At 37.1% G+C, this 16,166-nt stretch overlaps 1 protein-coding gene across 6 annotated transcripts in view; it reads right to left on the bottom strand.

The window, feature by feature from the left end:
• Positions 1–664: 664 nt before the first annotated feature.
• grb14 (growth factor receptor-bound protein 14) overlaps positions 665–16,166 on the bottom strand; it is a 50,061-nt gene continuing 34,559 nt past the window's right edge. For all 6 annotated transcript variants that reach the window (XM_058392717.1, XM_058392720.1, XM_058392718.1 and 3 more), the window contains 11 exons: positions 12,659–12,780; positions 12,086–12,160; positions 11,163–11,300; positions 9,234–9,344; positions 8,789–8,884; positions 8,473–8,535; positions 4,349–4,465; positions 3,609–3,675; positions 3,444–3,531; positions 3,260–3,353; positions 665–2,768 (listed from right to left, as the gene is read on the bottom strand). In XM_058392717.1, the coding sequence (XP_058248700.1) occupies positions 2,622–2,768; positions 3,260–3,353; positions 3,444–3,531; positions 3,609–3,675; positions 4,349–4,465; positions 8,473–8,535; positions 8,789–8,884; positions 9,234–9,344; positions 11,163–11,300; positions 12,086–12,160; positions 12,659–12,780 (1,118 nt within the window). In that variant the 3' untranslated portion in view covers positions 665–2,621. The remainder of the gene's footprint in view (positions 2,769–3,259; positions 3,354–3,443; positions 3,532–3,608; positions 3,676–4,348; positions 4,466–8,472; positions 8,536–8,788; positions 8,885–9,233; positions 9,345–11,162; positions 11,301–12,085; positions 12,161–12,658; positions 12,781–16,166) is intronic.

The following is a 16,166-nucleotide window of genomic DNA, read 5'->3' as shown; positions in this document are numbered from 1 at the left end:
AATGCCCAATTATTGTCCATAAATTGAAAACTATTTATGACAACTTAACTGGCTGGATGCAAGATTTGATCTGAGAGAAACATCATCAAGCGCCATGTAGATTATAATTATGGCCCTGGCAAGTATCATGTACATCACCCAATTAGTGCCTAACTGCATCGCATAAATGATGCACAATGATGTTTATTGAAACAATCTCAGTTCCTTATTCTATGTACATATTGCTTAATTTCTCTCCATAGACACATTCGGTGTCATTGCTTAAAACATTTACAGCATTTAGCAGATGCCTTTATCCAGAGCAACTTACATTTATCTCATTCATTTACCTGAGCAACCAAGGGTTAAGGGCCTTGCTCAAGGGCCCTGCAGCAGTAGCTTGATGGTCCTGGGATTCCAACTCACAACCCTCTGATCGGTAAGACAACGCCTTAAACATTGAGCTACCACACCCCTAGTTATGATAAAAAGGCCCACAAACAAATAAAAGGATAATGTATTAGCCAAAGAGATGAGCATGATAAGGCTGAACAGATGCCCTCATAAAGTCTATAAAAATATATTAAAAAGCAGGTATAGTACTGCGAAATGTTCCACCACACTGTTGCCGGAGCAGGAGTATGAATAGTTGATGAGTTGAAGTGTCAATAATGACAGTGTAGAGGCAGGTGAACAAAGCCAGTTTTATAGGAGACATATATAAACAGTGTCAATTCACATACACTACACTGTCAGGGCCTGTATCAAAAGAGCAGAGCATTTCTCAGCAGAAGCATGGGAATAAATCTACTCCTTACCAAAAGGATTTAAAAGTCACAGTTATCCCTCAGCATTGGAAATGAAAAGTTACCAGTGTTTTCGACTACAGTGCAAATACCATGATGAATCAAGACCTTTCTAAATGCTTTTTTTTTTTTTTCTTTTACCCACGTATATAAAACATATTTTTCATTCCAGGTCGGTTCATTTTGCATACTAAGTTGTACAAAACATGACTCAAGTAGTACACACAGACAGAAAAGATGTTTGCTTTTCTATGAAAAAAAAATTGCAACCTAAGATATAAGCATGGTTATCATTCATAAGAAAGAAATCAAGGCCTAACAAAACCTATCAAAGAAAGAAACATTTTCCTGGCTTTTAACTCAAATGCATTTAATTTTTTTTTACAGTATTAAAACTTTTTATCAAGTGTTCTTTATTTAGTTTTTTGTCTTTTCTTTTTTTTACAGTACAACATGTTAGTCATATGTGATTTGCAATCACTAATAGCTTTTCTTTTCTTTCTTTTTTTAAGGGAAGGTTTGAGGGTGAAATCTCACAACCTGAAGAAACAGCACATCGCCAGACAATGATTGTAGTGGTCATCTTCAACGTTCTGTAAAAACAGAAACTTACCACTTCAGGTGTTAAACACTGTGAACCTGAATCTTAACAAGTATCCATAAAATATGCATTTTTAATATAAAATTTGATTTGTTCAATTTATTAATAACAAGCAACTTCACACATTCTGTCCGAGTTTCAATGTTCAGCATGTAAACTGCTTATAGTGTGATCCAGCATCACTCTAGGGTGCTGTGTGTGGGTATGTTCATATGGAAATGTGTTTAAGGTGAGTGTGTACTGTAAGTTTCTGTGTATGTACATTCCATGACCTGGTACAGCAAAGATCCAAAGGAAGTGTGTATGTCTGCTTGGAGTGTGAGAAGCAGCATCGAACAGCTGCCTTTTCATGCTAACACAACCCATTGCATTTGGACAGAATGTGGCCTACAGCATGCACAGAGCAAAGTCTCACCTCTCAAACAAACTACACATATCACATTTTTTATAAAATACCTGAATTATTTTGTCACATGAGTTAAAGAAGGAGACATTTTAACATTTTACCCAAAAGCTCAAAGGAGGGTGTCCAGATCCCCCGAAGGCCCTCTTCCTGCTGGCAAAACCAACAGTTTCAGCTTATTGTGCACATGTGATTATGGCTGTACCATGTCTGTCTATTCTGTTCACATGATATGGACACACAGGTTGTCAGCACTCAGGGCAGAGCTCTGACCGAGAGTTTGCTACTTTAGCTTCTCATAACATCTCAGAATTCGAAAGCTTCAAATACGAATCATTCAAGCTGCAATGTCTACACTTTTTTTGTACAGTACATCGACCAAAACCTTCATCATAAAGAGCTAGCAATCCTGACTCATTATAAAGCACAGTCTCAGAGGGGACTCTCATACACTTATCAGCACTTAACTTAAGTCCTTTCTCAGCTCCACTAAAGTCTGTTTGATCTTGCAGCACCCCACAGCTTATGATCATAATTTCACATAGGAGTGAACATTAAAACTAGACAGGAAGAGTCTGTTTGAGTTTCCTGTCCAAGGCACGAGCTGCGCTGGCAATTTGTCCAGAGTCACCCTGTGAATGTGTGTGGTTGTGTAATGGAGTGAAAAACGTGTCAGTGGTGAACATCAGGGTTGGTAGAGGTACAGGGGATGGAGTTTAAGAGTCTTGGCTTGGAGCAGGGTTGTTTTGGGTTTGGTGTAGAAGGTTTTGACGGAATCCGTAAAACAAATTGTCAGGTCAGTGGGTGATCGGATAGGGGTTTTGGCGTGGGTTCACAGGGTGGTTCGGGCACAGTGGTGTTTGAGCTTGCAGGGCAAAACTCCGCGGTTTAGCTGGTAAAACTCCACCAGCTGAAGCAGATCACTGAAGCGAGTGTTTCCGTCATCCAGGCTGTAGAAGAGCTCGCCATCATCCTCAACCTTACACACACAATTATAATTACACACAATTCACTGATCTGATAGTAAAAAAAACAAACAATGGATAGCAATCTGCAGTGCAAATGAGATACATTACAAGTGAACTAATCTGATTTTTCAGAATTCAGCTCCATTTGCTCATAAACTTACATTAGTTGCTATAGTGAATAAATGCTAAGTGGTTTGTGGTATGCTACAGTTAGGTAGTTAGATTTTGCTGTGGATTATCTTTTATAAAAAGACAGTGCTCAGTCATGGTTCTGAAGGTATTCAGCAGAGACCGCAGTAAGAAGCATTGAAGACGGTGCTGTTTGCAACCTTATATAAGATACTGTTTATACTGTTAATCTAGATGAATTTCTCTCAGATGACTGCATTATGTGGTCTGCCTTAATGTTGGATTTCATCTTAATTTTGCATGTTTGTTTTTGAAGAAACAATCTGATTTGTGCTGCTTGTCTGAACATATCCAAAGTTAAAACAGAACTTACAGGGACTATCTGAAAGTGTCTGATTCTCTGTGCATGACACAAGGACAGGACGAAGGTCTTGGGGTTGCTTTGGCTGTCCCTTAAGAGGAAAACTCTGAAAACAGAAGATTTAAAGAATATACACTTATAGATAAAAGACAAACATTAATCCATGAGTGTAAAAAGCATATGGAATAAGAAGTACCCATCGATGAGGCCATGCTGGGTGATGAGTTTGTGAGCCTCTTCTCGAGACAGTTTGCTGTGGAACCACGGCTGAGCCATGTGGATTGCTACAGAGCAGGAGAACATGTTCAGCGAAGACCATAAAAGGTAAAAAATAGAAGAAGAGTGAGAATGGGAGACTGACCTATGTTGGATAAGGAGCTTTGGGAGGGGGAGCAGCTTCCATGGCTGAGTCGATGGCAGCTCTTCCTCTGTAAGAGAAAGTTATTTATCATCCAAAAACAACTCCTATTACTATCATCCCACAGCTACCATTACTTACAGTACTTTATGTACACAGATCTGGCATGAGTCCCAGTGAAAATACCATAAAGTTTCTTATTAACCCTTCGAGTCCTATATGTTAGTTGCAGACAGACTATATCATCATCACAGAACCTGCCAGACTCAGCTCCTCATGTCAGTCAGCAGACACTTCAGTTCACAGTGCAGGACTGATAAAATATGCCTGCATTTTCACACTTCTAAATAAAACACTGTGATTGGCTGTGGTACAACCTGTCAGTGCCAAAACATGACATCTTTAGACATCTCCAACTGAAACGGTGAATGAAAACGAATCAATATCCAAGCTCAATCGGCACTATGTATCACTACAGTTTTACACAGCGGTTCAAGGACTCCACATCTCCAGTTTCGCAGAGAACAAACAGCATCTCTCACTCCAAAAATTGAGACGCAACACTGCGAAGGACACTGGAGCTTTCATTCCACCAGCAGCGTGGCTGGAAAATCCATGTTATGCTTGAATTAAGTTCATGAAAAAGCGTGATTTTGAGTGGAAAGGGTTCAGTTGAAACGGTTGACCAGCTGTAGATCACCTAATGCAATGCTGCTATGTTAAGAGGCAGATCTGTGCCTCACCCTCCATGATAGACCTTCCTCCACAGCCACTGACAGAGCCTCGGATGGGTTATCAATCACACGGCTCCTCTGCCCTGAGAAATCCATGGCCACGAGAGAGTTCTCTGAAATGCTTCTCTGAAAAAACAAACAAACAAAAAAACAATAAAATAAAATAAAATACACACACAAAGAAGTTAGGATCCAGAATTACTATTCTTTCTGTTTATTGCACACACACACACACACAAAAGCGACTTGGATGTTCTTTTGTCTTTGTGGAGTCATGCTGCCATCCAGTGTTCTAATAACGGAATTCTTGCTCAGACCACCAATATCACTAGGCTTTAAGACTGGGTTATTTGTGTGGATTAGTGGGTTTATATAGATTGATGCTTGGGCACATAACTCTTAATAGGCACTTTTAAGATGTCACACTTGTTAGCTCTCAATCCCCCATAATCCCTAAGAAATGGAAAATGAGACTTTTTGTAAGGCTTACTGAGTATGCGGTGGGAAATGGCATTAAAATATTTATAATTTTAGAGTTATAAAATCCTAGAGGAGTAATTTTTAAAAAAAAATGTCTAGAGTTCATTTTCAGGAGGCCTGTGCCCGGTGACGGTTAACAAAGTCACTGTCATAACAACCAGCTGGGATGAACTTATTTATAAGTTATTTATAAATAATATATTTAATATATTTATATATATATATTTTAACTTATTTTTTTATTTTCATCATTCACAAGCATGGATCAGTGAAGCAAATGTGTGCAGGGAGTGTGTTACATGTGAGAACACTTCAGTTCTGTGAGCTCTTAGGACTGAGACATTTTTGCCATCACTTGCCAGGGTCACTTTACTCACAAGTGGAATGAACTAAGATAAAAAAGGAGATGGCCTAAAGTCAAAAATAAAAAGTAAAAATAATTATAATTGGTTATATGAATTAATTAGTAATTGGTTTCGTTCATTTTAATTGTATTCTGAAAATTTGTGTTTAAATAATGAGTACAAGAAGTTAAAGTGGTACAGTGCATAGCGGTGTTCTCCATGGTCACTGATTGAATTCCTGAGCTCAGGTTTCTATCTGTGACCTTCACAACTTCTCCCCGTCTTCATGTGGGCTTTCTCCTGGTTCTCTGGTGTCTTCTAAAAACATGCAGTTACAGTAGGTGGCTTGTTTAGACTAACATGGGCTGTGCCTCTTGGTGTAAATGAGTGTGTAAATGTGTTTGAATGTGTGTCCTGCAATGGAGGTGAATTCTCTTGTGTTACCAGGATTAGCTGTGGATTCCAGCATGACCCTGACCAGGATAAAGCAGTTACCCAGAAGGTGAACAAATGAATGAATTGCTGTCAAGCACAAATGAATGAATGTATTGCTATCAAACACTCATGAATTTAAGTTGCTCATTCATTTGTTCCTTCATTCCATTTCATTCATTCATGAGTGAATTAAATCCATGAGTGCTTGTTGGCAATTTGTTATTATTTTTGTTACTGCTGTTGTCATTGCATGTGTGTAAACAAATAAAAAGATTTATCTAAGTTAAAAAAGTAAAAACATGGCCTTCAATTCCAACTGAAATTTGGGTCCAGTTTAACCATTTACGTAAGCTACTGTCCACACGGTTGACCAAATAACATGAATCTTGTCACATGCCTAATTTCTAGGAAATTCTTGCTGTGTAAGATTACGTTGCCCAGCTGGAGATGAAGAAGGTGTGAGTCTGTTTTCCGAACAGCCCGCAGAATTCTAGTGTCAATCTCCAGTCAGTTCTATCTAGAATTACTATAATCACTATGTGCCACTGGCCTCACATTAAACAGTAACAGGATCCTAATGGTTCAGAGAACACTTCTATGAACAGAGGGTATTGAGAAGCCTTATGACTCTCATAAGACATGCTGCACTTCACCACCACGTTATATACAGATGGGTTGTTCCTTGGTTATTCACAATAGTGTGGCTGCAAACTTGACTCCCATCTCAGACACTAGACTGTGTGTGTATGTGTGCAGGTTAGGACCCACTTGCTGTGTTCCACTAACAACAAGGCAGAGGTGATGAGTTGTAAAGTCAGTGAGCAGCTGATGCCGAGATATATTTAGAATCAGTCTGGCTCCTCAATCATGTCCAACACACTAAAAGTAGCTCAGGGAGCTTTACTCACACACAATACTGTTATTTAGAGGCAACATTAGTAAATTGTTCTCAGAAATGAGCATGAAACTGCAGCTCCCTATTTATGGCATCAAGTACGGATCTCTACTGGCCAGAGGGTCTATGAAACCGCCCAGCTGGAGCTACACAGAGCTGCATCATGCATCAGTCTCTCTAAGAGAGACTATTCATTTTATTTTTGTATGCTGAAACTTCATTTGCGCCTCTGAATTCTTCATTGTTTCTATACAAGCAGATCACAGCATAATTATACTATATTCAACACTAACACTATACTTTCTATAGTAACAGCTAATTCACATGGACTGGTATGATTGATGATCCACATAAACAGATTCCAAAAGTGTGCAAATTTTTTTTATTTGTCTATTAGGAGATGTTTATCTAGCATTTTTGTCAGTGCTTTTGTAACAGACAGGTGTAAAGATATTTCTGTAAGTTATCTAACACATGAAAGTCTACAGAACAATAAAAATTGTAACTTTAAGCTTGTGAGGGAATTGCTGTTTATAGCATCAGTAAAAGTGATAAATTTCACAACATGACATGCCACAACATTAAATGTAACAATAAACAGACAAAATGTACAACATGCTCTTATGTAATAAATATGAATAAAATGTTAGTGCTGGTAATTACTGTGGTATAAGAGGGAATATATAAACTTTTTTTCTTATGTACATATTACAATCTAAACACCATCATACTGATACATGTATATAAAATATTATACTATTATTATTAACTTGAAAAATGAAATATTATACATATATATATATATATATATATATGTATATATATATATATATGTATATATATATATATATATATATTTATACATATTTATATATGTATATATACACATATATGTATATATATGTGTTATATATATATATATATATATATATATATATATATATATATATATATAAATTATTATAAAGAATTATAAAAATAAAATATTATTAACTTGAAAAATGAAATATTATACACATATTATAGATGCTAGCTAGCTTACAGGCAAAGCTACTATGAACAGTTCAACACATCATATTTAAGGCTGCAGATTTGAGCATTTATTTCTGATATGTTTATTATCACACCAGCCCAATGTCTCTCATGTTCACTTTACATATAACCTGGAACTGTATGTTTTTTGAACAGATAATACACAGCAACGAGGAGAACAGATTAGCTCCACTCCTTGTTAACAGCCAGCATAGATGCCTGTACCCTGTATTAGCTGTCCTGTTTCGTCCCTTTTGGCCTTTTATCCATGTCTGTTTAAAATCTGTCTTTGTCGTTTGTATTGAATGTGGGGTGATAGGAAATATTTTATGACAGTTCCAGATAGTCATTCTTAAGTGGTTTACAATAATAATAATAATAATAATAATAATAATAATAATAATAATAATAATAATAATAATTATTATTATTATTATTATTATTATTATTATTATTATTATTATTATTATTATTATTATTTCTTTCATCCTGCCAGCTAGCTACAGTCTAAGTATAGGGATACTAAGGTGAGCACTAAGATGATGGCCTAGTTTACTGAAAGAAGAGTAAACAAAGGGGGGCATCTGTTTTTGCCTTTTCATTTATTTTTTCTCCTATTCTATTAATATGTCTATTAACAATAGTAATATGTTAAGATTGCATGAACATAGTACAGGACTGCTTACTTCTTACTATCTTATTTCTGCCTAAATGAATAGGCATTCAGCCAAAATAAATCAATTTTGAACTGAACCTTTTTTTATTCCATTTCTTTTTTAAGTCCAGTTGTATTTTTGAGTCTGGGTTATCATGTCATGTTATGTTCCGACTGTGTTTTGTCCACAGGTGTAGACTGTAATTCTGAATAATGGATTTCCCATGGTTAACATGCAGTTTAACTAACAAGTAGCCAATTTCAGGACATAGTCGTGTATTGCTAAACTCACCATTGGAGAGCTTTTCTGCTTCTGATGAGGCTGGATGAAGTTTTGGTATAGTTGCATCCCAAACTGCACACATTGCAATACATAGAAGCATGTTAGAGTGGTGTTATAGAGATAGAGAAATATTCACTGAGCAGTGATTGCAGGATATCTGGACACATTGTACTCTGAGTAGAACCTCCTTTAAAATGGCTCAGAGAATTATATCAAACATGCTCCATAAAGACTATATCTGTCATTTAAAAAAGACTGCACTGAAAAAAAGGGGGAGAGGAAAGAAAAAAGGAGAATGGCACAGAGTGGCAAAAAGAATTTTCACCTTGAAGAGGCGCATTGCCGTGATCCAGCAGGTTCTGGTCTGCTCAACATCTGCACATAGCAGTTTGAGGTCCCGAGCTGAGCTTGATTTACTCGGCTGCACACCGAATCACACATAGACACATTTTCTAGTCACATTCTTAATCACTTTATGATATCAATCACATTTTAAAATACCTCCATGACTAAGATCATGTCTGGTTTCTCACAACACTAAAATGATGAAGGGAGATAAGACACTAGACACTGTGTTTGATTATGGCTTTATATAACACCCATTAAACAATGAGGCACAGACAAATGGGGCACTTAATTAGGGTTATTATATCATAAAGCTAACTATGCACAGATGGTATGTGTAAAACAATTCAACATCGACATTACACAATCAAATATGTGAAACTTGTGTGTTTGCGGATTTAGCTGGGTGTGTTGTTTGCAAATACCTTTATACAGAAACCGTAGTCTGTGGGAGCTCCGTGTGTTTTTCTGGCTGATAACAAAGTGTAGACATCACTGTCACAAAACTCTGCAACAAACTGCAGATGTCTGGGTTCCTTACATATGAGAAAGAAAATTCAACATATCAGTTGATTTATAAGGCAATAAAAAATGTGTGTGATGGTGATTATGTGAAGATGATGAGGAGTGGGGGTGCCCTAATTCCTTCTGCCCTATCCCCGAGTTCCAATGCTAAGCCTGCCATAGCAGGAGGATGAATGTAAACATGTACGCTATGTCCAGCATCCAGCACACTGTCTAGCTAGTCTGTGTGTGTGTGTGAATTGGAGAGAGCTTGGAGGCAAAAGAAAAATATGCAGCAAAGAAGAGAAGAATAAAGCAAGACGCTAGGAATTTTCTAAAAGACCATATAAGAGGAAGTAATAAAGAAAAATCACAGCAGGAGGTAAATGTGAATGTGAAAAAAAAGTGAAGCATAATAATAGTTTAAACAAAAATACCAATGCTGAAGGTGAAGGTCTGCTTTTGCAGCACAGGAAGCAGAGCTGAGGCTGTCGTGGTTTAACATTGTGATTCTAAGACATTACAGTGAAGAAGCTGAGAGAGCAGCAACAGGATTTAACGAGTAGGAGGACATTAAGACTGTGGCTTACATTGCAGCAGTGGGACTAAAATTACTGGACCAGTTAAAATGATGTGGATTTAGTTTGAGGGTTCATCTAAGCTCCATTTAAAAGATGTGGATTAAGCATTCAGTGTTTGGAAACACTCTTAAGGACTTTGCAATGTTATGATTAAAATCAAGGGCAAAACTTGCATGATGTAAGACCCTTATGTAGCATTCCTTTCTGTTTCAAATGGGGCTACCTTCTCAATTACAACCAGGGTGTAATATGTACAAGAGAAGATAGAAGCATACATGTTGCAATGCCAGCAGCTTTATCTTAACAACTGTGAAAGGCAGCCAAGTGAAAAGAAGAGAATGAGAGAAAGGGAGGAAAGAAAGAAAGGCTTTCCCAAGCAAAGCAACACAAAGCAAGTCTTTGTCTCATTTTGTCTATGTGCTACACTATTCTAATTTCCCAACAGCCAATAACAGACACAGACACACAAAAGAGACAGAGATTGACAGACCTGTGGACAGAAAAAGAGAAAGGAATGCTACACAGACAAAAAAAAAACAACAACCAGCTTTAATATGTGTAGCAGGAATATGTTTTTTTTTTTTTTTTAGTAAGCAATCAAATGCGAAGATGTGGAGTAGATGCAGAGCGGCTTTGTGCACCCGGGCGGTATTAGTTAGTAGAGTGTGGGCTCCTCTTACGTGCCTAACAACAACTCTTTGTTGTAAAAAAGGAAAAAATGGAAGGAGGGCAGCACTGGTTGGCATGGTACATAGCAGGTATAAGCTTCACCTGTGGTGAGTGGGAAGGGTTCAGACACTGGCACAGCCCCAGAATCTGCCACACACAATCCTGCCCAACCAGTTCTGGCCAGCCGAGGGCCACAATGCCGTGCTGTTCGATCTAACCGTCACATCTAACAGCAGGACTGCAGGAGATTAGTGCTTGAATAAGGGTGCTTTGAAATGATCTGTAGCAGGCTTATCAAACCAGGCTCTGTCCATCACTTATATTTGTCTCAGACTGGATAAGCTAGGAGTGATTTGAGTAAGTAATGTTACTTGCCTCTAGAGTCTAAGCAGTAAGATCAAGTGGTGCAATGCATGATTAGAACTAAAAGCTACAGGTATTATATACCTTTATAGAGCTGAACATGTTCAACACCACTTACACTTAGCTATGTACTGCAGGGTCATGTGAAAGAGAGAGAGTGATTATTGCATAAAATTTCAGGTCATGCAATGGATTACTGTGTTTGTGTTTTTTTGTTTGTTTGTTTGTTTGTATTACCTTCGATGTGCCCTTATTGGAAAAATACAGCCCAGACCTTCTCAACACAAAATAGAACTTCTTCCAGGACTTCCTGCCTTGCTCTTTCGAGTAGAGGAAGCCGTGGATCTCAGGACATGTGCTGGAGTTGAGAAATGTCTAAGAGCACACAGACACAAACGGCACCAGTCAGACATCTTTCACTGGACAGTACTTTGCATAAGAACTCTCAGAATAGTAAAGAGATAAAAGCACAAGAGTATAGGTTTTAATTATGTTAAGCCATTCAGACTGTAGACTTTCTACAATCTGCACTCTGCAATAAAACTTTCCTACTAGTTTGACCTATTTTGTAAACAATTTATTGGGGATTCCACTGTTAAAAAGTATCTAATTAAAAATAATAAATCCACAATTTAAAAAAATATATTGATTTTGCAACAGTAAATCTAAGATAACATGCATTTAACCATTCAAAAACTGTGCTTTTCTTTTTTATATGATCTTCAGGAAAATCAGATAACACAGCATCCTGTTGAACTGTGCAATATTTTAAATATTTCATGCGGTGAATATATTTACATATCAGGCTTAAGTAAATGCTGCGAAACACTAAAATCTTTCTTAAGCTTTAATGGATGGTTTTTTCATGCTGTCATCTGTAGATAGGATTTCACTAATGCTTTAAGTTATTTATCTGAAATATGTGCATAGGTTACAGTGAAAGACACTTTACCTAATTTTAAAATACCTTTCAACTTTACTTAATATACCTAGTATTTATAAATGCTTTATAAGTGTGACAGAAATGGCCCTATTCTCATGAAATCAGCCTTAACATTTACACTGAATAATATGCTTTAAGATAAGTATCTGAATGATATTTTTATGACTTGGTGTTAAAATAGAGATTTGAGGACAGTGAGACTGCTGAAAGGTGATACCTGGATAAGCTGCGAGTGGTTCATGAGGCCATTGGCTTCACTCGATATAGACACCATGCTTTCTGGAAAAAAATCCTGTTAACATGAGGAAACCATCAATCATTACTGACAAACACCAGCCATTAAGTTTACTAAAGACTGAAGAAATAACAGACTCTAAAGATTTGCATGGTCTGTGCCCTAATATTTGAGTCACCATTTGAGTCTCCTCTTTAACTCATCATTTCTCCTAAACCTGCTGGAAAGGAATAATCCTCTCTAACTTGACTGATCAAAGGCAGACGTGAGTCAAACAGACCCCCATAAACTTTAATGAAGCCCTTTAAACAGAACTCTGCTAATAAGACTGGTAATTGAGTTGATTCTCTGTTTGTCCAGAGAAGCACAGTCCTCAAAGACCTGAAGACTGAGGCATCAGAGTGGATATAATTTGCTTATTTTTTGCATGGATTATAAATTAGTTAATTTAAAAAGAAACCTTCTGCAGCCCTGGCAATTAGTTATATATTATCTAGGCATCACATACTGACTTTTTTCCCCCAAGACCAACGCACATGTACACACAACACACACCAGAGGTTTCTTGAAGAATTCATATTTGGCATAATTCTTCCTGAAATAAAGGCGGCTGTCTGAGTCCATGCCCCAGTTAGACTGCACTTCCAGGACTGATTCATGGTCTTCTATGATTCTTTCTGAAAGCAATACAAGAAAAAAAAGAAGTCACAGTTAAGATAAAAGGAAAAAGATAAATACGTACACCTATGTACATTTGCATACTTATCTCTACAAACAAACTATTAAAAAAGTAAATGATTCTTATGAAATCACTGTATGCTAGCTACACCATCAGCAAATATGAGTTTGAAAAATCAATAATTAACAAAAGTTTTACTTACTATTTTTTATTTTTATTTTCTTCATCAATGAGTAATCTTTGATTATAATGAGTGCGAGGTGCAGGGAGTCAGGGGAAGCCGACTGCGTCGAGTGCATTGCTTCACTTTATCATTAACATTATTCAGTTCGTTGAAACGCAAACGAATGTTTAATGAATGAATGGAAAGCGGCTATTTAGAGCAAGCCATCTGGAAGAGTGAGAATGATGATATTCAAGACTAATTAATTCCCATAGCATAACTGCAATCAGGGCTGGCAAGCCTCATCAAAATGCACTGGCATCCTGGGTGTTTCTCTGGGTATCTGTGATCTCCTGCTGTGATCTTTGCTGATATGTGGACAGTTAAAAGCTTCTGCCAGTAGCAGGCTGTGGAATCTCCAATCAGCATTTTATAGATTCTGGATAAGTTTCATGTGAGAGTACTTGTAACACTTACAGAAACTATTATAAGAATGAGGAATAATGCAGGACTTAAAGTAAGACGGAGCTCTTGAGCTATGGCTAGGGACAAATGAATCCCATCATTCTGTCCCATTCCAATCCCATCATTTCTGTCCCTGGCCAAATGTGACCAAATGAGCTCAAGCGGTCATAATTTTAAAAGCTAATTATTACATAGAGTGGATAAAATACAAAATGAATACACTATGTAAGATTTAATATTTATTGTAACTCTGTTTCACATTGACTTAAAACCCCAGGCATTAAAAAGTAGATAAGTTGAATCATGAAATAATAAATAACAATGAAAGAAATGTTATATCCAATAAATATTGTTATGGATCATAAGTATCCCTCCACATCATTATTGTGAAACTGACTTGATTAAATTAATACATTTTCGATTGATGTCTAGCGCTACTGGATCTTACACTTCAATTAAGCCTTAAATTGTTTTCAAGAGGATATCACTATCTAACAGCACAGAGCCTAATAGCGGTCAGCATGGTTCACCGGACTTATTGTGTATTTTCCAGTGTCCTTTACATCCTAAACACCTGACACTGATGCATAGCCTGATAAACTACTTCCACATTTATAGACTTAAAGAACAACTTCTGCAGCTTCCCTAAAGTAATAACTTTTTATTACCTTAATAGCATGGGTAGATTGTTTGCCCTAATTCTAATGGTTAGGCCTACATTGTGCACATGTCTGCGTGACAAATTAATTATTGAAAGAACCAACATGAAGGACGGGGACATTATCATCCTGGAACAACCCACTCCTATCAGGAAAGAAATGTTACATCAGAGGATGAAGGCAATCACTGTATTGACTATCCCTTCCCTCAAAGTGAAGACATGAAGCTTACACCCCCAAACAGAATAACAGTGGCACTGGCTTTTCCCTTTGTAACCCATCTGCATGGATTTATTTTGGCTATTCTTTAAAAATGATTGTTCTTTAGGAGAGCAATTGAGGATAATATTGTCTCATTGGTTAACATATTCCATGCAAGCAGTATTGCTGAGGGCTGACACAATAGACACACCAGAAAATACACTCAGCAATGAATTTTTCCATGTGTACATCATGGGAAGGAGCCCCACTGTTTATGTAAATCGCTTTCCAATTACTGTCCACCACTAATAGAAATATCATACATCAGAAACTGAATAATAAATTTAATCTACCTTTAAAATCACACTCCTTTAGGCAAAAGCCTTTCAATCACAACTGGGTTTATTATGGCACTAATCATACATTTATGGAAAAAATTACGTTTAATTGTGGCAGTAGGTCTTAAGAGTCAATGATTTAAACAGAAAGTTTAATTCAGAGCACTCAGACAGGCCTGTTTACTGTATATATATATATATATATATATATATATATATATATATATACATACATGTGTGTGTGTGTTAGTGAGATATAAGTGACTTCTTCTATAAAAATAGACCCAGGATAGAAGAGATCTGTAATCATTATGAAGCAGCAAAAATGATACATGCATAATGGGGATGCATAGAGGAAAGAAATAAGACTGAATAAGAGGATGGAAGGATGCAAGGAACAGATGGTTGAATTATGCAATGGTGTGAAGAATTGTGTTGAGGAATATTCCTGTGTGGAAGGTAGCCTACACCAGCAGGAGTCATTGCCAGTGATGTTAACCACTTCCTGCCCATTGGAGCTGAACCTTATACTTATTTTCAGAAGTAAGACCATTCATACAAAGATGTCTTCTTAGACAATTCCTTTATTATTCCTTCTCAGATCCAACCATTTATCCCACCACCCATTCATTCTCGCCACGGTTCCTCCAGCCTAACCTTCTGATAACATCTATTTTTCAATTATCCCTAGTGTTGTGAGCAGGACTTTAACTTTTCCCCATCAGGTTTCAAAGTAATACTCACTTCCCCACTTCTACTCTTACTTTGCTGTCACCTCTGTATTTGCCAAATATGAACCTGAGAGCTCTGATATTCCCTTTCACTGTGTCAGACTTTTCTGCTAGTAAATACTGAAGCAAGAGCACACATTTGAGCTCCCAATTCCTCTTGGCTCCACCACTCCCTCTATAATCAACCATTCCTGAATTTCACTTCAGTTTGTGACCGCAAAAATGTAAACCATGTACAAATGGACAGAGCTTTTTCTTATCCATTTAACTCAGAAACCATGCTCTATGATGAACTGGCATAGCAATCAGGGTGCATTCCCACCTCATGCTCGATGCAAATGGAAATGTAGGGCATCAAAGTTCCGCAGTTTTGCTTAAGATCAGCTCTGGAGGTTTAACATTAGAGGATATAATGCTGCAGCTTCAGACCAAGTTCTCTGAGTGTGCTTCAGCAGATTTGTACTCCATTTGTTCTTGGAAATTTAATTAAGTAAAAAACTGTAGTTTCCAATTAAGACTGGAAATGTTGAATCTTTCTCCCCCAAACAAATACTGTATATTCAACCCTATTTTTCTTTGTAATGGGTTTTTACACACCATTATCTTCTTGTCTTATTTGTGTTCTCCATGACTCCTACACTTCTTACTTACATCTTCATTAAAGAGGGATCAGCCTTCTAGCACAAAGCAAAAAGCTGTTCAGTGCTACAGCCAAAGTTCTTTTGCCTTTCTACATTTTGCTACTCAAACCACAATCGATTAATTGAAGCTAAGGTCTGCACTCTCAGACACTACATTAAACCTTTGGTGTCTGCTTCAGACTCAGA

The sequence above is a fragment of the Hemibagrus wyckioides genome, linkage group LG06 (assembly GCF_019097595.1).
Source record: "Hemibagrus wyckioides isolate EC202008001 linkage group LG06, SWU_Hwy_1.0, whole genome shotgun sequence".
Classification (NCBI taxonomy): domain Eukaryota; kingdom Metazoa; phylum Chordata; class Actinopteri; order Siluriformes; family Bagridae; genus Hemibagrus; species Hemibagrus wyckioides.
The sequence above is the reverse complement of the archived record's forward strand: the minus strand, read 5'-3'. Positions and strand labels throughout refer to the sequence as shown.